Source organism: Podarcis filfolensis (assembly GCF_964270895.1).
Source record: "Podarcis filfolensis genome assembly, chromosome: 6".
Lineage (NCBI taxonomy): Eukaryota > Metazoa > Chordata > Lepidosauria > Squamata > Lacertidae > Podarcis > Podarcis filfolensis.
This window is the reverse complement of record NC_139609.1, coordinates 37,033,252-37,057,952: the sequence shown is the minus strand read 5'-3', so window position 1 is coordinate 37,057,952 and position 24,701 is coordinate 37,033,252. Positions and strand designations below refer to the sequence as shown.

At 38.7% G+C, this 24,701-nt stretch overlaps 2 protein-coding genes across 21 annotated transcripts in view; one reads left to right on the top strand and one right to left on the bottom strand.

Moving 5' to 3' along the window:
* LRRC7 (leucine rich repeat containing 7) overlaps positions 1–24,701 on the top strand; it is a 194,600-nt gene that overhangs the window by 161,616 nt on the left and 8,283 nt on the right. For 6 of the 11 annotated variants that reach the window (XM_083620903.1, XM_083620895.1, XM_083620905.1 and 3 more), the window contains one exon: positions 4,324–4,414. In XM_083620903.1, the coding sequence (XP_083477029.1) occupies positions 4,324–4,414 (91 nt within the window). Of the gene's footprint in view, positions 1–4,323; positions 4,460–8,024; positions 9,254–24,701 lie in introns of those variants that run through there. The other 5 variants (XM_083620898.1, XM_083620908.1, XM_083620909.1 and 2 more) reach the window with 2 other exon arrangements.
* The window catches only part of LRRC40 (leucine rich repeat containing 40), a 34,291-nt gene continuing 12,734 nt past the window's right edge, over positions 3,145–24,701 (bottom strand). For 2 of the 10 annotated variants that reach the window (XM_083621013.1, XM_083621007.1), the window contains exons 10-15: positions 20,558–20,669; positions 19,187–19,294; positions 17,518–17,628; positions 16,056–16,133; positions 13,171–13,356; positions 10,148–11,585 (exon numbers count right to left, since the gene is read on the bottom strand). In XM_083621013.1, the coding sequence (XP_083477139.1) occupies positions 11,480–11,585; positions 13,171–13,356; positions 16,056–16,133; positions 17,518–17,628; positions 19,187–19,294; positions 20,558–20,669 (701 nt within the window). In that variant the 3' untranslated portion in view covers positions 10,148–11,479. Of the gene's footprint in view, positions 3,329–3,949; positions 4,073–5,752; positions 7,431–10,147; positions 11,586–12,922; positions 12,973–13,170; positions 13,357–16,055; positions 16,134–17,517; positions 17,629–19,186; positions 19,295–20,557; positions 20,670–24,701 lie in introns of those variants that run through there. The other 8 variants (XM_083621012.1, XM_083621009.1, XM_083621010.1 and 5 more) reach the window with 8 other exon arrangements.

Below are 24,701 nucleotides of genomic sequence, written 5' to 3'. Positions count from 1 at the left end.
TTTGAACTTGGCGCGCGCGCCCAGCCAGCAACTTTCCTCCTGACCGTTCCACTGCTGCTGTCACTGCTTCCCCCATCGGGGGGGCTAGCTGCAACTGACCTCCCCTCCGTTGGAGGCGTGGTCAGCCCTGACTCCCTCTCTGGAGGAGACACTGCTCCTGACACATGTGACTCCTCCCCCCCACTACGCTCTGGTGGGGAAACTGGTCCTGATCCTCCACTGCTGCTTTGGGGTTCCCCTCTGGCTCCTTGTTTCTGGTGCGTCCCCCCTGGGACCCCCCTTGCCCTGACCATCGGCGCCCCCTTCTGGGAATCTTCTGATTCGCTGGAGAAGCTCATGGAATCTCTCGGGCCACTGTCATACTCCCCTACGCTGCCCTCGGATTCTTCCCCTTCGCTCTCCCAATCCTCTCTCCCCAGTGCTCCTGCTCCTGATTCCCTGACAAATGGGTTCACTCATTTTCAGTCAGCAATCCATCTGAAATCCTCCCCCCGCCCCTAAGACCAGTAGGATTACTCTGGAGGTAACTGGATGGAGAAATGTGCCCTGTTAAGAGTTTTTCAGTCCTTCAGTTGGAAGCCAAAATTAGGCCATCAGGATACGAGAAAGGGACATGCAGACAGATGTTTTGCACTTAAGGCCATTTACTGCAACATGACAGACTATCAGCCTTTACAGAAAACAAACCTAAAATCTAAATGGAGTCCAGCTTCAGGCTGGCTCTCAGAAAATATTCCTCTGAGGTTTTGCACACTAAATCCAAGGCTTTGTTGAATGTCTTTTATCTGTCTGGAATTTGTACTCTTTCTCTTAAATTATTTTCCTGCTATTTGTTAAAACATTTAAATTAATAAAAGAATTTTCTCTTTAGTGTGTGGGTTCTCTGTTCATTATAATTTTTCTTATTCCTTGCCTACCTGATTATGCTTATACTTTCAACACTGTGTTGCAACTTTTACAACCCCCCCCCACTACCACTCTGTACACAGAGACCTAATTAAAGACCCTAAACTGGTCATCTCCTTGGAAGCATGGAAAGATCTCACACACATCCTGCGTTTCACCATCTACAGGTGCTTCTCTGGTGGTTAAATACGGGGGGCAGCTCTCTGCATAATGAAGGAAGTAAATGTGGAAGTCTGGACCTGCAGTTCTGTGTACATAACTCTGAATATGAATTACAGCGATCGTATCTGTTGGGAATCAAAAAGTGCCTTAGGGACACAAATCGTCTCATTCGGATTTTTTGAGTGGCTGCCCTTCACATTACTGAGTTACTGTGGCTCAGTGCCTAGTGTGTTAGACTTTGGTTGGGTAAGATCTAAACTGAAATCCTCACTGATTATCTTGGGTTTCTGTCTGTGTTTTGGGGGGTGCGGTGCAGAAGGAGAAGCATGCATGCAGCAATGAGGTCTTTGGAGGAAAGGGTGGGATAAAGCATGTAGTGTCATAAATACCTTTTAAAACAGCTCTATTTTAATTGCAGTTTGCCAAGGCAGATGATCTTGGACTCCTTTGGGAGGTGGGCAGGATAAAACTGAATAAATGTGGGTTGTGCTATTCAGTAACACAGATTCAAATACACTAGATCGCAGCCACCGACATATTGTTATAAACTGTTTTTCCAGGACAGCATTTCTACATACATTCTGACATACATTTCTAGCTTTCCTTGTCAAAACTTTTGACTAAAGTATCTGTAAATGAGTGAGCATTTCTACAATGCTGGTCACCAGACTTGAATTTAGAAGAAGGAATAGGGAAATGAATAAGACCCTCCTATGAAAATAATACTGGGACTGTTCAGATATGGTTTGACCATCATTTGGCTTGTTTCATTCTCACTCGTATGCTCTGATTTATTTCCTTATTTTCCTGGCTTGAGTAAACCAGTTTTCATCCAAGCCAGAATTGGAATTTACAGATTGTGAAGTAAATAATAGTGTGTGCAAACCAAGGAGGATGGAAATTTGAACATGAGAGGGAAAGCGCCATCAGCCAGACCATGATTTGGCCATTATCTCCCAACTCTGGTACTAAAGAAATGTCAAGGACCTTGGGGAAAGGACTGGCATTTGTGATGTCTCTTGGAAAACACTGGATTTGCTCTTATAGGCATATAAAATGAACTGAAATATCTGATAAGGGCTTGTTGCATTACTTTTTACCAAAGTTGTTTAACTTCTGCAGATGATGGTTTGAACTATGGCACAGGATGCAGAATGCAATAAATATGCTTAATTCGTGCATACAATGGAATGAAAATCAGTAACTGGTAAATTATATTAATATGCAAGAAATAAACATGTCAACAGTTTCAACTATTTTAGAATGTTAAGAATGAAAAATGAAGGTGGTAATAAAAAATCCTAAAATAAACATACAAATTCTGAATCTGTTATGATTTCATTTTGCTGAATCTAATATAGATATAATGAGTATGATGCACAATGAATGGCCATTCTGAAAGGAGAACTCAAAAAGATATTTCAGTGACTGAATTCCTATTATTAGAAAGAAACCTAAATATATTCTGAAGCTCAGGCATATTAATAACTAGTGCAGACTGTGAGGGCACTTTAGTGGTACCTCCCCCAAAGCATGTGACATCTCTCCCTAAAATTATGTTCTGCAGACATCTTGGTCAGTTCTGACACCATTGTGTTAGCTTCTGTTTACTGCATATGAAATGCTAATCTGGATTAAGGAGGCTCTATGGGGGTGGGGAAACTGGTTATATGGCAAATACTTGGGTCAAGATGTTGAAGTCAAGATCTCCAGGTTTCTTCTAACTCAGATGCTTTGAAAGCAATTATCATCCCAAGCCAAGCATCAGTTTTTCCTTAACAGACCCTTGAATTTCAACAAATGCTATATACCAAATCTTGTCACCTTCACAGAACATTTTGAAGTCTTAACTGAAGTCTTATATAAACTGCACTGCATTCTCACTTTGATGAAATCTTCAGGGTGTGAGACCTTGAAGAATGAAAAATATTTTATTTTGATGTGACGAACACAAGAGTTTTGCTAATCTGGACTGACATTGTATTTGATGACTTGTAGAACAGAGCATATTACACATGTGTACAATTGTATCCATTAACAAGTAATCTTAACAGGGAATTTGGATCCCTGACAAAGTTGGTTTTCATTTTCTAAGCTTTTATGTTACAGATAAAATCATGGAAATAGGCAAACCATGTTTGTTCTGAAATCCATGGCCGGTGTACCTGCTTGGCACTTCAAAACTACTTCTGCAGTATCTTACCCTTCTACTTCAATACTGGCACTTTTTTTTTTTCATTCTCTGGTCCTGCTGCCTTTGCTTTGAAAAACAAACAAAGTCAATTATCAAATACAGTGGTACCTTGGGTTAAGTACTTAATTCGCTCCGGAGGTCTGTTCTTAACCTGAAACTGTTCTTAACCTGAAGCACTACTTTAGCTAATGAGGCCTCCTGCTGCCTCCGCACCGCCGGAGCACGATTTCTGTTCTCGTCCTGAAGCAAAGTTCTTAACCTGAGGTACTATTTCTGGGTTAGCAGAGTCTGTAACCTGAGTTGTATGTAACCTGAAGCGTATGTAACCCGAGGTACCACTGTAAAGCAAAATGTGTTAATTTTACATGGAGTACATGGGTATTCTCAGCTTGGCTTTTGTACAAAGGCGGTGCATGCTCAAACATGCCCAGCTTATAAATTATAGTTGTTGTCACTGAATAGTTGTTCTTTTCACAAACCCCGACCTAAACCTCACACAGCAGCAACAGTGTGCACTTAAGGATGGATCTCTTTGGCTAACAGATCACCAGCATCAGTGCCGATGTGAAAGGCAGGACTGACCAAACTCAAGCGCTCTGAACTCATGCTTGCAGCTCTCTTTACCACACTAATACACTTTAGGTAATGTGGATTAGTCCAACAAGGATAACACTCATCCAAGTAGAGTTGCGGGTTGTAGTTATTTATTCTTATGAGACACTTGCATACACAGAAACCAATGTGATCAGGATGGAAACCTGAGTAGCTTCTTTCCGAGAGCAAGTCCCCTTGCTGAATGGAAACAGATCCCTGGAAACTGAAAATTATAAACCCAAATAAATTGGTATAAGGTGGAAATAAACAAGAGAGCAATAGATGACTACACCAATATGGGGTTGCATAGACTTTTGAAAAACCAAAATTTAAATGGAGCTTTTACTGGGATAACTTCTCAGCTGATTTTTATACACTTGTAGGATTTCAGTTGATTTTACAGCTGTATTTCCCATGTAGCCACAATGGATATCTAGTTATAATTTTTTCTCTTTTGTCTGTTACAGGCAAATGGACACAGTTTTGTACATATGGAACATGAAAAAGCTGTACTACTACTGAAGAGTTTCCAGAATACAGTAGACCTAGTTATTCAACGTGAGCTTACTGTCTAAATATTTTTTATAAATAGTAAAATATGTCTAGCCAGATCTAATGTTTAATTAAATAAAAATTTATATACATATATATATATAAATAAATGAATATATATATATATATGGGGGGAAATTGCCAATTGCTGGACCAATGGCAAACATAGTGCCAAATGTATAATATATGTTAGTACTGATCATTGGGAGGGATATCTATATAAATGTAACTTCCATGGGATTACATATTAGTTCTCATTGTAAGCCTCTGTGTGTTGGTACCAGCTTTTTTTCAAGATGATTTTTAATTATTTCTAGATGTCATGTAATTTCAGAACACAGAAGCACACACAAGCTATTTACAAATTATTCCGTCCATCAAAAAACAGGCTGCATGCACACCACACCTTTAAAAGACATGACACCCACCTACCCCAATAGCCTTGTGAGGGATAAACTACAATTCCCAGAATACTCTGGGGGTAGCCATGCCCTTTTAAGGTAGTGTGTGTACCCAGCCACAGCCTCAAAGTTCTTCATGGCTTTAGAAAGAAAACTATTTAAAACTGTAATTCCCACAAAGTCTAAAGTAAAATATAATGGATTATTAAATAGTATTTTTATAGATACTTAAAATGAAATCTATATATAAATTAACCTGTAGTCCTATATCCACTTACCTGAGAATGAATTCCATTGCACTTAATGGGGCTTTCTTCTGAGGAGACATTTATAGAATTGCACTTTAAAACTTTTGGGCCTGATAAAACTAAATATTTGTGCTAGCGGGAGACAGTGCAATGAGCTCTGCTAGTGCAACAGGGCTCCCACTTGTCCTCTGGCCCCACCCGCCACTAACATGTGGCCCCTGGAAGGTTACCCATGACGTAATGCAGCCCTCAGTTTGAAAAAGGTTCACCATGTTTGCTGTTAGGGCTTCAAAGATAATTACCAGAACTTTGAATTGTGTCCAGAAAGGAATTAGCAAGAAGGGGATTTGCTCTTTCTTACCACAATCATAGGGACGCGGGTGGCGCTTTGGTCTAAACTATTGAGTCTTGGGCTTGCCGATCGGAAGGTCGGCAGTTTGAATCCCCATGACGGGGTGAGCTCCCGTTGCTCGGTCCCAGCTCCTGCCCACCTAGCAATTCGAAATCACGTCAAAGTACCTACGGGTCAGGAGTACATTTACCTTTACCACAATCATGCGACGTGGTTTAGGGTTATACAAAGAATAGTCACAGCTAATCTGAATATTTGTAACCTGCAATGCACTCCTTCCATGCCATTTCCCATGTTCCAAGCTCAGACCCTCCTATTGCAAAAATATGCTCAGCTCAAATTCTTAATGAACAACATGCTTTATTTGATGAAATATGTGTAGGAGTTAATCCACAAGGTGACAGTTAATGAAGGGGAACAGTGTGCAAATCACTTAATATTGCTTATCAATAGAAGAACCATTACTGTAACTAATTAAAAGTGGTTTAGCCCTAATGTAATTCAGTTCTCTTAGCACTTTACACAAGCAATAACGTTTCTGAATATACATTATAATTAAACTATTTAAAATATTTATATGACACCTTCTCCTAGGTTCAAGACAGTTGGCAATGAAATATAAAACCATAAAATAACTCAGGATAGCCTTACGACTAAACAGAATGTGGTTTCAGCTCAACTGTTTTATCAAATCGGATAATGTTGACAGGTTGCTTAATTAACAAGTGGGGATAAAGTTGATCTACCTGCCATGGAAGCCAGGGAGATGGCCTGGGAATCATATGTTCTTGCTCTTTGTTTCGTAGCAAGAATTGAGAATAAGATGTTATTGATTTGCATGCTGTGGGCCTGTAGTGATCTTTGAATCCCAGATCAATGATCTAAAACTTCAAATGCTATGAAACTTACTAGTCCTCCTAGCCAGATGGGGATCCTATGTTTTAAAATTCATTTGTTTTCATTTTTGATGATGATTTAAAAATACAGTGAAATCCAAAAATTGACATTTATTCTACACTTCTTTAGAATTTGACTCTGCTGCATTGGTTGCCATGGCACCAGTTCTGTTAGCAACAGTTTTTAAAGGTTTATTTACCAACTCTCACATTAGAGCTACACTGTAAGTAAAATAAAGGGAAAGGCTGACATTCCTTCAATTCAGCACAACAGCTGTTCAGGAAAACATAATGTATATGGATCATCACTACATGGAGGCAGTGACACAAGCTTGTTATGTATCTATGCAGGCAGGCAGAACATACACTTGTGGGGAAAAACTCAAAAGTGTTTGTTTAAAAACGGTAGATGGCAAGTACTCTTAAGAATCATGTGCTTTTCTCCCATGCCTCTTGCAGTATAGACGTCTGCTCTTACATGCATTAATAAATTCAAAAGCTTCTTGGTTTGGAACCATTGTTCTTACCTATATGCGAATTTTAATTTATATATGAGCTATAACACATGACCACCAGATAACTCAGGCAACCACCATAATTAAGACTCAAAGTCATGTGTTCTGCTTATAGCCACCTGCTGCAGCAATTGCAGAAACCCTATGACTACAAATATAGGTAGTCAAAATGTAACAACTTCTGCTGTTACTGGGTTTGCCACTACACTAATCTCTTTCTTCCCTCATGGAACTCAAGTCAGCATACATCTTGTTTCCATGTGATCTCCCATCTAAGCATCACACGCTTTCTCAGTGATGATGCTTCCATTTTGGAACCAACAGCACCCCTCCATGATACCTAAATCTTGTTAAGTTTTAGATATCTGGTAATTCACACAGGCACATAGCAAGATCTGATGCCAGTATTGTTATTTTTAGGTGGCTGGCTCTGTGCCTCATTTTAGTAACTGTATTGTGAATCTGAAGCTGTTTTGTTGTAACTCACCCATAAATTGCTGTGCAATGAGACTAGATGGGAAATGTTTCCCAAAAAAGGGCAGACTTCTTAGCTACACTGATTGCATCAAGTCCCTCTGGATGGTGCCCTGTGTGACCGGTCCCGTTTTTTCTAGAAAAAGAGATACTGGAACTCACCATGAATGCCTCCCTTCTTCTCTTATGATGGCAATGGCACCCACCTGAGAGGTGCCAGAGCTGAGTTCCAGTGAGTTCTGGCTAGGAAAAAAGCCCTGCTTGTGACCAATTTATAAATAAAAGATGGAACAGTAGTCAATTTAAAAACAAAAACCTATTATAAACCTTGTGCCTAGGATATCTGGAATGAAAGCTATGTTCCACAAAGGATAGTATTCTTTATCCTACCACTCTCTGCTTCCCTTTCTTGCAGCAAGCAGTGCCTACCCATTTACCAAACTAAAACCAGTAGTTTCAGCGTTGTACAGAGCTAACTTGTGAGTGTACTGAGTTCTGTGTCTGACTGCAATACATGCCTCTCTAAGAAATAATCATGCAAATCACAGAAATATAAGCAAAATGCTAATCCCTGCTAATGTTCAGAATGTATCATTGTCAACAGCAACAGTGTTTAGTAACATTGATTCAGTTTTTCCATGTTTACAGCTTTCATGTACTTTTGGGGCAAAATTAAGATGGAACTCAAATAGTGACTTACACTTTCACAAAACATTTTTTCTTCCTTTAGGAATTGCTGTTGAATATTTTCAGTTCCATTTTTTCCTTTGCTCATGGTCTTCATTATTGCATTGTGTTCCAAGTATGAGATAAGAATAAAATCTATTTCTAAACCAGTAATTTGGATTGGATTCACATATAATGAAGGTGGGTTAATGAACAACAAGGACAGTTTTTGCTATGCCCAACAACAATGGTAGTCATATTTGTGCAGCCCAATACTGACACCCAAAGGCAAAGCCTAGTTTTCCTCAGCACACACATTTTTAATAGCCAGATTTCTAACGCTCTATACAATAGCAGAATTTTAACTCAGACTTTTAGAATGAGTCGTCCTTACTAGTCTTTTTGAACTTTTCAGATGCGCATTAAGTCAAACACAAAACATGTATAATACACACCATTTTACTCCATCTAGAATTTTCATGCCCTCTTGTAAAAGCTTTTATTCTTAACATCAAGAAGCCACACCAGTTCAGCACAAGAGGCTGAATTTTTATAAACTGGGGCCTTTCCTGCCTCTTTGCTAGCTTAGGTGGCTTAACACTGGGCAAGACAAAGACTTATTAAGTTACATTTTTCTACTTGTGAGTACTGTAATCAAGTCAAAAACAACTTACTTTATTACAAATTTTACCATTTTATAAAACACATGTTTAATTATAGAGATAGCTGTATTGTAATTAATATTTTGAGAAAATTGTGATTTTGAGCTTAAATTATATACAGAACTGTCATTTTTGTATGTGTTACAAAGATTGCTATATGAAGAACTGTACTTTTCAGTTTAATTACAATATCATTGTAAATATGGCTGAATGAAGAACCACTTACTACTCTATGAACATAGATTGTGAATGTATTTCAATGTCTTTGCAGTATACAAATTTACTGAACTTGGAAGCTGCTTCATTTTACGTGCAAAAAGGTACTTTAAAGCTATATTTTAAATCTATTGATTCAGTGAAATCAATTATCTTTCATTTGCACATGCAGGTGGTATCGCTCCCATTTTAATTTGTGTATTGACACTAACTGGTAAGGTGCATATTGTGTCTAGAATGCATTTTGCAGATGCTTTCTGTACATAAAAAGAATACAGGGACTCAAACAATGCTGTGCAGCGTATAGCAGAGCCATTTTCGGCTTTGATGTACTCAACCTTTTTCAGTATTAAAAAAAGTGTTTTGAATAATATATTAAAAAGTCTATTGTATAAATAAAGGCACCTTATTGTAAGTACTTTGTGCGGGAGTCTTGCAATCACTTTTTTTTTAAAAAAAGACAACGATTTCACTTTTGCTAATTCATAGAAACAACGCCAAACTTTTTGCCAGGCCTCTTATTATTATTTTACTTCCTCAATCCAAGTGCATCAGAAGTACAGAACTAGAAATGCATTCGCCAACATAAAAAGACGCTGTCAGCTTTTCAGGTAGTTCTCACTACCTAGGGGTTTGGACTTGCAGAGAATGGTTTAGTACAATGGTTGCTAGTACTGGATGGCTGTCAGCATGTTATTAGGCCAGTCAGCTGCATAAAGCTCTACAACCTTTAGAAGAACCCACTGCCACCATCCAACAGATACATATGCTTCAGTGCACCTAATGCTATGCTGGATTGGGGTTAACATGTAGAACCGACTGGAGGGGCCTGAAGGATTGCCACTGACATATTTAGAAAGATCCAAGTATGCAAGAATTGTTGCTAGTACTGCACCATCCTCACCTTCAGTCTCAAAGTATTCACCTTTGTAATTTGCTTCAAAATATCAAGGACAATCAGTGCCTAAATTGCCCTATGGCCAGCATACTCCCTTCTGGAAAGGTTTTAAGTAAGGGAAGGTGGCACATGGACAGTGCTAGATCACAACAGCAACGAGACCAGGGGCAGCTAACTGGTGGCCTTCTAGATGATGCTGGACTCCAGCTCCTATTAGCCCCAAACAGCACGGCTAATGGTCAGAAGTGATGGGAGTTCTGTTCCAAAAACAGGTTAATCACCCCTGCACTAGTCTCTCATTGGGTGCAGACTATGGCTTTCATAATTGTACCCAAGTTTGGGGAAAAGGAAAGTATCTTATGGGCAATAGTGTATATATGCTTCTAATTATACATAACTCAACACAGGGGCTACTATAATAATCATAATAATTTATTATTTAGACCCCGCCCATCTGGCTGGGTTTCCCCAGCCACTCTGGGCGGTTCCCAACAGATTATTAAAAACAAAAGCAAGACCAGGACAACACATTTAAGGGTGTAGGCATGGCTGTCTCAAATTAAAAACAGATCAGGGAAATTCACATCAATAACCCTCTTCCAAAAAGATTCCAGTTTCTACAAGTCTTAAAAATTTAATCTGAAAGTGGGGTTGCATGGTTAAACAGTTTTAGAGTTAAAAGAATTTCATATAATAGATCATACTCTGGTGCAGCTACATGCCTCCTCCTTTCCAACTCCCAGTTTCACAGTTTTTTTGCAAAGAAAGGAGAAAATTCATGTGTGTGGTGTTCACAGCTGACACAGGCCATGTGTCTTCATACTAAGCTATCCTTGTACAAGTAGGACATCTCCAAAAAGAAGCAGCTCTTAATAGCTATAACATTTTAAAAAGGGAAATATATGGAAACTGCTCATTTTGGCAAACTAGCATCTTGAATAATTGCAAGGCACACACACAACCAAGTATTAATTATAAAAAAACAGAAAAAAATATTCCAACATTTGTGATGTTCCACACAGCAGAGTTTTTCTAAACATTTCTGAAATTTGTAAACAGTTGCACTAAGTCATTTGGTTAAATTTATGAAACTGATCATTTGATATATAATTTGAGTTTTATTTTCAAATAATAATTTGATAAATGTGCCAAATCATTAGTGATTAAGTCAGCACCATAATTCTTCAGCAGGCAATCGCTTGGTGCAAACGCTTCATATTATGCAAATCAAGATCTGCATTTATTTTATTTTGGGGGCAGCCCTTTTTTGGTGACCTTAAAATTAGCTAAAAGAAAAGGAAATTTAAAACAGGATTAAAAAAAAATAACACAATAGCACAATTCTAACCATATCCAATTTTGGGTAACGTACAGCACCTGTTCATATAGAATATGTGGGTTAAGAAGAGACCAGATGGGTACATGGATACAGCTATCAATAATTCCTAGATGATAGCAGTATTTTTACAATCATGTCATGATCAGGGGAACTGCTGCTGGACCAATAGAAACATCTATCAATAACCTACCTATACACCATACAAGTATGTACACAACCATCGTTTGAACTGGAGGCATGCAAGGTAAGAGTCCTTTGTGAAATAGCTCTTAAAAAGTGACCCCAGCATATGCACTCAGCTTATGCTAAACGAAGCAAATAGTTCTCATGTATAAGGACTTCGATCTTCATGCTTCAGAAGGTAAGATCTTGCACACATTTCAGTTCAAACCAAGCACAACAGATCAAGTAGGAATTCTGCTTCTTAGGTATTCAAGCACAGCAGCTGTCCCCTTGGCAAGAATAGCAGCTCGAGGAGTCCGGAAAGGATTGCCTTCCAGCAAAAGTGTCCTAACAGAAGGACCAAAAACCAGTTAAGACTAGTATGTGTGTGCACGCATGTACATGCATACACACAATCGCCATTCATAAATGAGAAGATCTTATCACTTTTATTTCATTGTATCATTTAAAAATGGAAGTCAGCAATGCCTCTAATGTAGCCTAGTGCCCTCCAAATGTTTTAGACCAACTCCCACCAGCCTCAAGCAGCATGGCTAATTGTCAGGAATTATGGGAATTGTGTCCCACACATCTGGAGGGCATGAGGCTGAGGAAGCCTTCTCTACTCATTTACCGTATTGGCCCAAATATAAGTGGCACTTCCCCACCCCCCAAATTCCGACCGTGAAAAGTTAAAGTGCAGCTTATATTCACGACCTTACAAAAATTGGCTTTTATGATATTGCTGCTGAAACAGACATACGGTAAAACAGAACAAAAAAAAATTTTTATTGCCGATTTGAGAGCTTGAGTCGCTGCGGAATTGTAGCAATAGTGATTTGCAATTTTAGCGATTGTACGGTAACTTTTGCGGGCTTGCAAGATCAAAGACTTAAATTGGCTTGGAGTTACAATTCTACCAACCGCAGCAATTTTCAGCCTGTAACCCTGTAACCCAATTTTAAGTGAGCAGCTTATATTCGAGTATTGTCTTTGTGAGAGATTGAATAGAAACACTAATGTAATGCGCTGTTGAACTTTTAAGCAGATGAAGTGATAATATTATTTTGCCCTGAATAAGTTCAGTTGTGGTTGAAAGATGGTAAATAAACCATATTGGCCCGAATATAAGCCGCACCCGCAGATAAGCCCCACCTTTAAAATTCAAGGGGGGAAAGAAAACACTCTTTCTTAAACAGTCACTTGGAAAATGTTTTAATTTTTTCTTATTCAGACCTTTGTAGATGGAATTCACTGAATTTGAAACCAGCTTAAAATTCTAGTGTTACTGTAAATCCTGAACCTGGTTGGGGGAGCTCATTCTGCAGATATACATGATCCTGACTCAATATTGATCCCTTAAATTGGAACCAAGGGATCAGAAGAATCATTTCTCCCTGTCTGCATCAGACCAAATTATTACTTTATTCAACAGTTGAGCCACTTCACCACTCACTGATTTATGCATAAAATTCCAGCATTGCACCTTGAAAAGAAAACTGATGTTGAGGAACATCAGTTAGGATGAGCAGTTTTGCAAACAGGGTTCTCCTGTGCTCCTTACATGTTGTCTGAGCTTATTTGAACATGGGCTTTCTAACAAATCTCGTTTGTGGAATTCTATCCCATATAGGGTTAAGAAAACTATCCATTCAAATATTCAGTTATATTGTACCCATGCTTACTGAGTGTATACAATCCTGGGAAGCAGAATCTTGTTCAATTCAACCAATGTCTGAAAAGATCCAAAGAGTACACATTTTCAAAATTGTAACCTAATCTATTCAAATAGTCAGATGACACAAAAATGAGATTGATTTCATTATGAACTTTTGTACTGCTTTGTTTAGTCTTTCCTAGAATAAATATGAACATTTTCAACTAGAATATGCTGTAGAGGAAAAAGTTATCCAAAATTCATGAAGTTAATCACCTGAGATTGACACAGTTCCCAAGTTCTGGTGGTACTTGTAACAGGTCATTATTTTGAAGATCTAGGGTACCAAGCCTGTCCAACTTCTTTATTTGCAGAGGGTCCAGGGATCCAACCTGATTATTAGCAAGGAGGATTGTTTCAAGAGTTGGAATGTGATACAGCACATTTGGAAATATTTTAAATCTATGAAGAAAACCAGAGACACTTCATTAATATAATTATGAATAACCTACCCAAGAATATAATTTGTAAATACAACCACTGCACAAGTGACTTGAGTTTATTAGGAGTCTTTAGAGAACTAATTTACAAAATCAAGGATTGGATTCAGATTAAGTTCTATTCTAGGCTGCATCAACAGAAGTACAGTGGTACCTCGGGTTACATACGCTTCAGGTTACATATGCTTCAGGTTACAGACTCCGCTAACCCAGAAATAGTGCTTCAGGTTAAGAACTTTGCTTCAGGATGAAGCGGCAGCAGGAGGCCCCATTAGCTAAAGTGGTGCTTCAGGTTAAGAACAGTTTCAGGTTAAGAATGGACCTCCAGAACGAATTAAGTACTTAACCCAAGGTACCACTGTATAGCATCCATATCAAGGGAAGTAATACCACTCTATTCTGCCTTGGTCAGACCACACCTGGAATACTGTGTGCACTTCTGGGCACCATAATCTAAGAAGGATGTTGACAAGCTAGAACATGTGCAGAGGGCAACCAAGATGATTAAGGGTCTGCAAATTAAGCCTTACAAGGAGCGCTTGAAGGAGCTGGATATGTTTAGCCTGGAAAAGAGGAGACTGATATGATCACCATCTTAAAAGATCTCAATGGGCTGTCACATGGACGAGGAAGCATGCCTATTTTCTCCTGCTCTGGAGAGGAGGACTCAAACCAATGGCTTCAAAGTTGCAAGAAAGGAGATTCTGACTAACACATTTGGAAAAAACTTTCTGACTGTAAAAGCTGTTCGGCAGTGGAACAGACAACCACGAAAGGTGGTGGATTCTCCTTCCTTGGAGGTTTTTAAGCAGAGATTGGATGGTCATCTGTCATGGATGCTTTAGCTGAGATTTCTGCATTGCAGGGGGTTGGACTAGATGACCCTTGTGTCCCTTCCAACCTAAAAGATTCTGTAATTCGAAGTTAGCCACTACTTAACCCTATTGCTTTCAATGAAACTATGTGCAACCAACTAAAGTCTAGAACCAAGCCAATATTTGGAGCTTCTAATTTTTCAGCTAATAATGGCTGATGTTCTTCATGGAGATGCTTCCTGCTGAAAGTAACATGGTCCACTCAAGCCTTTTGCAGCCTTCTCCAGGAGTCATCCCTCTCACCAGACAACCTGCCTGAAGTTGGTGACAGTTGGCTCCTTTTGTTCTCTCCTCAAGTACTTTCCTTTACTTGCTCTTGTGTCTTTCCTATTGTGTATTTTGTGATTTGGTGGGGTTTTTTTAACTGTGTTTCTTCCTCTCTGTCCCTTTTGGTGTTGCTAAACTGAGGAGTTTTCCTGCCTTTTTCATTCCCTGCCTTCATGACAGTGCTAGAATTTCAGGCTCAAAATGTTTCTCTTTAGAGAGCTGACTCTCCCAAGGCATAAAAGGTCAGGGGAATGTTTCCAAGGCAACAGCACCTAGAGGGGCACAGTCAAATAAATGTATAAACACTAATTCCCTCAGTAACTTTTTCGTAAGGATTCAAAAGCACGCTTTTTCTTTCACTTAGGTATTTTCCCCTAGATGCATGTATTTGGAAGCATTTACAAGGGTATCTGGTCCTTTTAAACAGTTACAGTTTTGAAATGAATGAATGAGTTACCTTATGAGTCCATGAAGAGTTGGATGTGTCCTTGCAGAGGGTGGATTGGAATTACACTGCTGTATGAAATTACAAGATGGGCTTGTCCTTTTTTCTAATTTCATGAGGCTTCACCCATAGCTATTGAAAATGCATAGATGCCCCTCTTTTTTCACCATTTTCAATTAATTGGCTTAAAGAACTCCAGTTTTCTGCACAATTGTGTGCAACTTGGCTATGGCTTGCACATGGTACAATCTCAGATGCTCATCTGTTTTTTCTGCCATCATCTTGACAGTTCAGGGTGGTTGGGGGAAAAAATGAGGAGTGGGGAAATCACATACACCATATTGTACTCCTTGGAGGAAAGGAGGGGTATAAATGTAATAATAAAACAAAATGCAAAATAAACACCCAACTGAATACTGAGCTCTGCAAAATAGGGTCTGTCAGAAACCATTTCTGTTTTTTTCCATATGATGTAGGAGTCAGGCCTTTAGTGTGGCAATGCCTACCCTTTAAAATTCCTTCCATTAAATAACAGACAGGAACTATTGCCAGTGGTTTTTTTCCAGGAGGTATTCAAGGGCACGCAGTACCGACAACTCTCTTTTTGTCATTGTTAAAAAGTGAAGCACTTACTGCAACAACTTCATGGTGAGTACCAGCACCGATTTCTAGAAAAAAAGCACTGGCCATCGCTATTGTCTTTCTGGCACCTGTTGAAGACCTTCCTTTTAAGGGGATTTTTATTCCAATCTATATTTGTATTTACTTTGACATGGTTTTCATTGTTGATGTTTTTATTGTTAAAATCACTTCAGGAAGCAGTTCATTCATAAGAAAACAACAACATCTGGAAGGCCACAGGTTCCCCACACGAGACTTAAGCTGAAGTGTCACAGAAGTTTCCTCTTCCAACAGTACACTGCTGAGGCAAGCAGACTTTTTGAGTGAAGTTCTAAAAGCAGGAGCCTGCTGTAGATCCTAGGAATAGGGATGTCCTGTAATACTATGAAGCTAAGACAAAAGACCAACCATGTATTTAGCAATTTTGGTAAAGTTATCTACAAGACCACTTACCTGTTAAAGGCAAGATTAATTATTTGCAGTTTTGTCAGTGCTTCCATTTCATCAGGCAGAGATGTCAAAATGTTATTTCTAAGTTGAAAAAAGCAACCAAATACACCAACTATTATTTTTTATTAAAAGTTGGTATTTTAAATGAACCATTTTCAAATACAAGATTTAGATTCATTTGCCTCAATAAGCAAGCAGAACTGTTGGTACCTATTCTATTGTGAATTCCCATGACAAAGTATCACTTGTGTATAGGAAATTATGTACCGTATATATAAATCAACATACATGATGAGTGCACATTAGTACCAGTAGAACCACCATGTTCAGGAACAATATGCTTTTGACTACCAGTTGCTGAGATCAGAGAAAATGGAGGGTTAAGACCCATTTGTGAGCTTCTGAGAAGCATCAGACTAAGCATCTGGAAAAAGACTTACATGCATATTACAGGTACCTCACAACTTAACGTGTAACTTAACTTACACAACTGCAACTTTGTGCAGAGGGGCGGGGGGGGGGGATAAATAAATGGAGAAGACCACTCACCATTTATTTATCCTCCCCGAAGCTGCACAAAGCTGCTATTGCGGGCTTACTTGGCTTTGGAAAGGCAGTATGAGGGCTCTGGCCCAGAGCCCTCACACTGCCTTCCGAAAGCCTCACCGTAAGGCAGAACTTTCCAAACTGTGTAACGACACGTTAGTGTGTTGGCTGCAGTTTCTCAGTGTATTGTGCGAACACTTCCTGTGCTCTTCCAGGGGCTGGAAAGGGGTTAGTTTAACCTCTGGTTTGTTAGTAAAACTTAATTACTGGATTGCAAAATGATGCATTTCTTAAAAGTGTGTCACCAATATGAAAAGTTTGGAAAGCTCTGCTGTAAGGGCTCATAAGATGCAAGTTACCTGTACTGAATGGAAGCAGTGTAGGGTATGGGTGAATGTAAAAAAGTTTAGCCTACTTTTTAGCTGCTGTTTTATTAACATTGCTTTATAGATTACAATAATAATTATATATTGTATTACTTGGTAGCAGACCCATTCAGGGGGCGGGCAGCAGATACACTTGCCCCAGGCCTCAGAGGGTTAAGCCAGCTGGGGGTCCTGTCAGGGACCAGCTGCTTTTTATTTTTATAGTTTAGAACTTTATTCTAACAAGACTCTGGTCCAGGCCTCAGGCAAGCTCTGCATGGGCCTGCTTGGTAGGGTAAGCTTTAATGGCTCAGGCACTGAAATGGTTGTGTTTGTGTTAACTGGGATGTTCTACTGTTATGTCCATTGCTGTTTGCAAGCTGCTCTGGGATTCACTTGAATACAAATACAGCGCAATGTAAAAAAACCAAAAACCCTACTTACATTGCCTAACATCCAACTGTAACAGCATTAATCAAACGGAAAATCTTTAAGGGAATCTACAAATTCCCTTCAAAAATGTCGTATAAACAAAGGTTTAAGTAATCACCTACCTAACATCCAAATGTGTCAGTCTGTGAAGCATACAGAGCTCCAGAGAAATAGACGAGAGCTTGTTGAAACCAAAATTGATATCAGAGACTGATTCTTTTAGTTCCACAATTCTGCAGCCCAGTTGTAAAAAAAAAAAAAAAGCACAATTGATCTCATCAATTGTTTTGTGCTATTTCAAAAGATCAGATTAAACCAGATTGTATTCACCACTGTGTAACTTTCTATTAGTTTCTCTCAAACACTGGGGCAGGACCCACCAATGGGCCCTAGGTCAGCCACAATATGAAAATACCTGCTTCCTGATTCAAACTAACTCACTAAGTCTGAATTGGGAACTCTGCTTACTTTAAACCAGTGGTAGTTGATGTTGTGGGCCACAAGTCCCATCACCTCCAGCCAGCATGGCCAATGGCCAAGGATAATAAGAGTTCTAGTCCACAACATCTGTTGGGCATCATGTTGGATTCCTCTTGTTTAAACTATGGTTTGTTAGAAGAAGCCAGTACCAGAAATCTTGGGCCACATTCACATGCAACTCTCAACCATGGTTTAAAACAATGTGGACACACCTGCACTCCACTCTTCACATCCCGTGTGCCTAGGAGGATAATTTTCCCAAAGTGTACAGTAGTTTACTTTTACAGAACCATGGCTTAATTTTTATATATACAGTAGAGTATATACATAGATACACACACACACACACACACACACACACACACACACACATATACACACATATATATAGCTAGCTTGTTATAAAACTGAAGAGTTTGTTTTAAATCAGACCCCTAGGCACTGGCGGAGGAAGAGGAATGTGGGGGGAGTGCCCTGCCCCCAGAAGTGCGATCCTGGTGGGGTGCCATCATGGCTGCCCTCCCTGCGCTGGGCGCCATGCCCCCAGGACGCTCATCACACCCCCCCCCCCCCGCTCTCCGTCCCCTGATGCCAGAGCCTGAAGCTCTGCCACTGCCCCTAGGTTCATATGTAGAGTTAAGCTGGGATTCTTTAAAAGTAACTCTTCTCCCTTCACGTAACACTCAGCTATGGTTTAGTGTTGTGTAGAAATCTGGTCACTTGTCTCTATATCTATTGTGATGATTTCCTAAATTCTGCTGTAGGCCAAACCTTGGTTTATTTGCTTTTAAGTTAACACCACTCTGCCCTCCTCCGCCCCAATAAAAGGTCTTACAATTATTATTATGGATTACTTAAATTTATATACTGCCCTTCATCTGAAGACCACAGGGTGGTTTACAACATAAAAACAAATACATATCATAATAAGAACAAAAAACTTACCCCAATAATCCCCTCATAAATACATTTAAAAGGCCATAGATTGCTTAATCAGTGAAAGGCCTCATTATAGAGGAATTTTTTTGACTGGTGCCTAAAGATATGTAGTGAAGGTGCCAGGCCAGCCTCCCTGAGGAGAACATTCCACAAACAGGGAGCCATTGCAAAAAAGACCCATTCTCATGTTTCCATCCTCTAGACATCTTGAGGAGAGGGCACAAGAAGGGCCTCAGATGATGTTTGCAGTACAACACCCCCGCTACCAAAAAGTATGTGATTTCACTCCAGTCCCCCCCCCCCCCCGCCAATAACCTCTCAAAATGGACTTCAGCACAGGTTTAATTAATATTTCTATAGGAGAAACAGTACCTTATTGGAATTTCAGTCAGCTGATTCTTGCTGAAATTTACAGTAGTGACTGGATTGGTTCCAACTGCATTCAGCACTTCATTTGGAATTACAGCTGCCTGTTTTTCACTGGAAAATATTTATTTAGAAAGTCACATTATTTAACAGAAGGATAACAACATTATCAATTGGCCAGAACTCCAATAGGAAAGGCACTGTACTTTTAAGAGTCATGTTGCAAAATGTATTATATTGTACTCAAATATCAAAATAAAACATGGTTAGGAAGCCAGATCCCAGTATCCTAAGGAGACAGCATTTCAAAAAAGGAAAGATGCATTAGAGTTTTTATAATCTTTGCAACTCCAGCTAAAAAACCTCAACAATACTAATCCAAAGACACTTTTAGAATGAAATCCTGTGCATAAGTAGTACTGTCTGGTTTGTTACTGATCTTATGTAAGCCATTCTGAGAGCCTTTTAAACTTAATAGTGCAGTACCTGATTGGGGATGTTTGGGTGCATCTGCGAAGCCAATCTCTCCTCCACCTAGATACCCCTAGAAAGTGCTGCTGCTGCTGCTGCTGCTGCTGCTGCTGCTGCTGCTGCTGCTGCTGGAAAGCTAGCACTGTGGCTCCACCCCACTAAGTGAGCCACTTCTGACTTATTTATTTAACAAAATTTACCGTATATACCTCATATTTGTAAGGAAACATCTAAGCAGTTTACAAGAATATAAAATATTATAAATTTCAATAAAGAAGTTAAAAACAGGTATTTTTTGTGGAGCTTTCTTTCACTCATGATTAAGGGGTAGCCTCATTAAAACTGCACCAGTGCCATTTGCTCTATCAAGGATGCATCACATGGTATCCAACGAAGTAGCTCTGTAAGCACAAGAACTTCTGTCGCACAATGTAAGTTCCCCTCCCTCTCCCCAGGCACCCTCTACATCTGCTCTGGAGGTTCCCCAAAACCTTTTGGGGCAGATCTGGAGAGGGCACAGAGGGGGAAAGAGGGAAGTTCCATTGTGTAAATGAAAACAGAACAACTTCGTTGGATTCTGCCCATTATATTTGTTTTTATTTACTGTATTGGCTCAAATATAAACCACACCCAAATATAAGCCGAACCTTTAAAATTCATGGGGGGGGGGGGAGAGACAATACCCGAATATAAGCTGCTCCCTTAAAATTCCACCGGCACTCACACCTGTTCCATTTTACCATATGTCTGTTTCAGCAGTGATATCGTAAAAGCCAATTTTTGTAAGGTCGTGAATTTAAGCCGCACTTTAACTTTTCACAGTCGGAATTTGGGGGGAAAGTGAGGCTTATATTCAGGCCGATATGGTATATATGTCTAGAGCTGATAAGCTTAAAATTCTCTTACCTATAGTCCAATGTTTTTAATGCAGTTATAGCATGCAGATTAATTTTTGACTGACTTGGCAGAGTCATTGCTGTCACAGGAAATTCTCCATTTGGACCAATTATGTCATCATCTAAAGAAAACAAAAGTAAGTATATATGTTTAATATTTTACAAACATGAGAATCTGCAAAAATCTGAAAAAGATTTTAAAAAATGTAGCCAAGTAGTTAGGATGAGTTTTCATTTCAATTTTACCCACTTTGGAGTCTGAACATCATCAAAGTAAGAGTTTTCACAGCAGATGAAGTTTGCTTCATTCAGACACAACGAAGACTTTGTTCAAAATATTTGATACAACGGATCTAGAAGACTCTCAGGCTTGTTCTTTGGAAAGTCTGAAAAGGCTGGGAATATCAATATTTCTTCCAAGTGTAAGAAGGTATTTTGGACTGCAGTTTTATCCAGTGCTATCTATATCAGTGACTTAGGGCATAGAACTTTGTATTCCTTAACTATATCAAGACCAATGGAGCAAGTGGCTTTAAGTGAACCATTTTTAGATTGCATTTGTAAGTATCTTGTGGTCAATCTGTTCAAGCGTTGCCAAATTTCAAAGAATTGTACACGGTGTTACAGGAAAATAACTTTGTGACTGTATAGCCTAAAAACTTGGCTGCAATACATTTTTAATTTATTTAAGAAGAAGCTATACAAATGACACAGAGAAAATGCTCTGATCACATGTGGCTGATACAGTTCCCGATCAATTTTGGAACATGTCTTAAAAAACTGGACTATGAAATATCTTGGCAGTTAAGTCTGTATAGTAACCCAGGTTCATTAGTTCTACCATCTAACTTTTACAATATACATACAAAATATAGCTAAGGAATTATTTTCAAATTATATCAGAGCCAGACCTTTCAAGTGCCATCATAAGCTAGTTATTAGGCGCTAGTCTCGAAATCCTCTGGCACAAACAGTTAAGATTCATTCTCTCTTTCTCAATGTATTTATGTTTAAATACATAAATTTAAATTTAAATACAGCACCAAGGGAGAAAGCAGCCTTAGTGATCAGACATGAACACATTTACTTGTAAGTATGTCCCTCATCTGAAATCAATAAAGCATTTTCAAATGCTTTTAAGCATGCTTGTAGGCATGTGTACAAAATTAAGTATGTGGCTATTTCCTTTTTTTTTTTTTTTTTAATTATAAATTTTTATTCATATTTGCACATATATCCAGAAAAAACATAAACAAAAAATCCACCACATACCTTATACAAATTATATCCACTTCACAAATCATAAATAAAATACATAACTGAACTAGTCTCAACTGAGCCTTGGACTTCCCTCCACTCCTTTGGTAAGTATCGAATAAATTATATATTCGCGTACTTTTTAACTCTTTTACATAGGCCTTTCCCGCTGTTAGAGTTATTTCAACCCCGCCAGTGTCACCTGAGATTTAGATTCCATATACATTAAATATTTCTTCCAATTATCATGAAATTTCTGTTCGTCTTGGTCCCTTACTCTTCCTGATATTCTGTCGAGCTCAGCATAATTTATCATTTTAACCTGCCAATCACTTATGTTAGGTATTACTTCTAATTTCCAATTTTGTGCTAACATAATTCTTGCAGCTGTCGTAGCATATAGAAACAAGGTCTTGTCTTCTTTTTTAATTTCTTTACCGACCATTCCTAACAAAAAAGCTTCTGGCTTTTTGGGAAATGTATATTTCAAGATTTTTTTAAGTTCATTATAAACCAATTCCCAAAAGCCTCTCACTTTGCAACACGACCACCACATATGGTAGAGGTCACCTTCTACCTCTCTACATTTCCAGCATCTTTTATCCTTCAACTTATAAATCTTCGCTAATTTCACTGGTGTATGATACCACCTGTAGATCATTTTCCACAGGTTTTCCTTTAGTGCCGTGCATGCCGTAAATCTCATATTCTTGTTCCATAGTTCCAACCACCTCTCAAAGTCGATGTTATATCCAATATCTATCGCCCACTTAGTCATAGCCTCCTTCACCTCCTCATCTTTTGTATACCACTCCAGCAAAATATCATACATCCTTGACAGTGTTTTGTTCTTACCTTCTATAACTTCTACATTAAATTTAGATTTTTTATCTTCAAATCCTACTTTCTTTTTGTCTTCTTTTAGCAGATCATTTACTTGGTGGTATTGCAACCACCCTGTAAATAAATTTTTGATCTCTTCATATGGTCTGAGTTTAATCCCTTTATCTGTCTTCCAAGTTAGTTCTTCATAGGTGGCATTCTTCCCTTCCATGTTTATTTTTTTTATAGTTAACACCTCTATTGGTGAAATCCACCAAGGTGTCTTCCTTTCCAATATATTTTTATTTCTTTCCCATACTTGGAATAGTGGTCCCCTAAAAATATGATTTAGAAAGCCTCTATGAACTTTCACCTTTTCGTACCACAGGTACGAGTGCCACCCGTACCTGTTATCGAAACCTTCCAAGTCCAAGATGTCCCTATTTTCCAATCTTATCCAATCCTTCAGCCACAATAAACACGCCGCTTCATAATATAAACTTAGATCCGGTAGAGAGAATCCCCCTCTTTCTTTTTTGTCCACCAATATTTTCATTTTTATTCGTGGTCTTTTGCCTTGCCAGATGTATCTCGCTAAGGCTCTTTGCCACTCTTTACACTGCTTTAGACCTTTTAGTACCGGAATGGTTTGGAACAAAAATAACATTCTGGGGAGAACGTTCATTTTGATAACTGCTATCCTCCCCAGAAAAGATAACCTCAATCTCTCCCAGATTTCAAGATCTTTCTTAATATTCTTCCAAGTGACTTCATAATTATCCTTATATAGGTTAATATTTTTCGCTGATATCCACACTCCAAGATATTTCACTTTCTTTGCTGTCATAATTCCCATCTTTTGTTCTAGTTCTACAATATCTTCCTTAGTTAGATTTTTAGTCAACATTTTAGTCTTATTTTTATTAATCTTGAGGCCTGATACCGCTCCAAACTCTTCAAATTTTTGCAAGGCTTCTTTCATACTATTTTTTGGGTCTTCTAGAGTTAATACAATATCATCCGCGAAAGCTTTTATCTTATGTTCTTTAATCCCTACCTTAATCCCTTTCACTTCCACTGCCTCTCTCAGTCTCTTAGTAAGTACTTCAAGTACTGTTATAAATAACAGAGGAGACAGGGGGCAGCCTTGTCTAGTCCCTTTAGATATGTCAAGAAATTCTGATGTTGAGTTATTTATTATTAGCTTAGCTTTTTGTTCATTATAGATAGCTTCTATACCTTTTCTAAACCTTTCACCCAGCCCCATCGTTTTTAGATTTTCTGTCAGGAAGCACCAAGAAACGTTATCAAAGGCCTTTTCGGCATCAATGAAAATCAAAGCGGCTTGTTTGTCTATTCTAGTTTCCAAATATTCAATGATATCTATCACATTTCTTACGTTGTCCTTCAGTTGTCTCCCTGGAAGGAAGCCCGTTTGATCTTTATGGATTCTGTTATTTAATACTTTTTTTAATCTTTCTGCCATTACATCCGCAAACAGTTTATAGTCGTTATTTAATAATGAAATTGGCCTATAGTTTTTCACCTCTAAGGCATCCACATCTTTTTTAGGAATTAATGTAATATAGGCTTCCTTCCAGGTATTCGGGGTCTTCCCTTCTTTTAAAGTATTGTTCATCACTTCACATAGGGTTGGGCTTATTTGGTCACTTAGTACTTTATAATATTTGGCTGACAGACCATCTGGCCCCGGCGCTTTACCGATTTTCATCTTTGATATTGCCTTCCTTACCTCCTCCTCTGTAATCAGCTGATTTAATAATTCTTTTTCTTCGGTTGATATCTGTTGTAAATGATGTTCTTTCAGATAGCGTTCTATATCATAGCCTGTCTCCTTACCTCTTTTATATAAATCCTTATAGTATTTCTGAAACAACCTTTTTATTTCATTTGGGTCTTCCACTATCTTATCTCCATCCCTTATCCTACAGATCATATTTTGTTTTTTCCTTTCTCTTAATTGCCAGGCCAAGTATTTCCCTATTTTATTAGCGGATTCAAAACTCTTCTGTTTCAACATTTTGACTTTCCACTCAATCTCCTGGTTTACTATC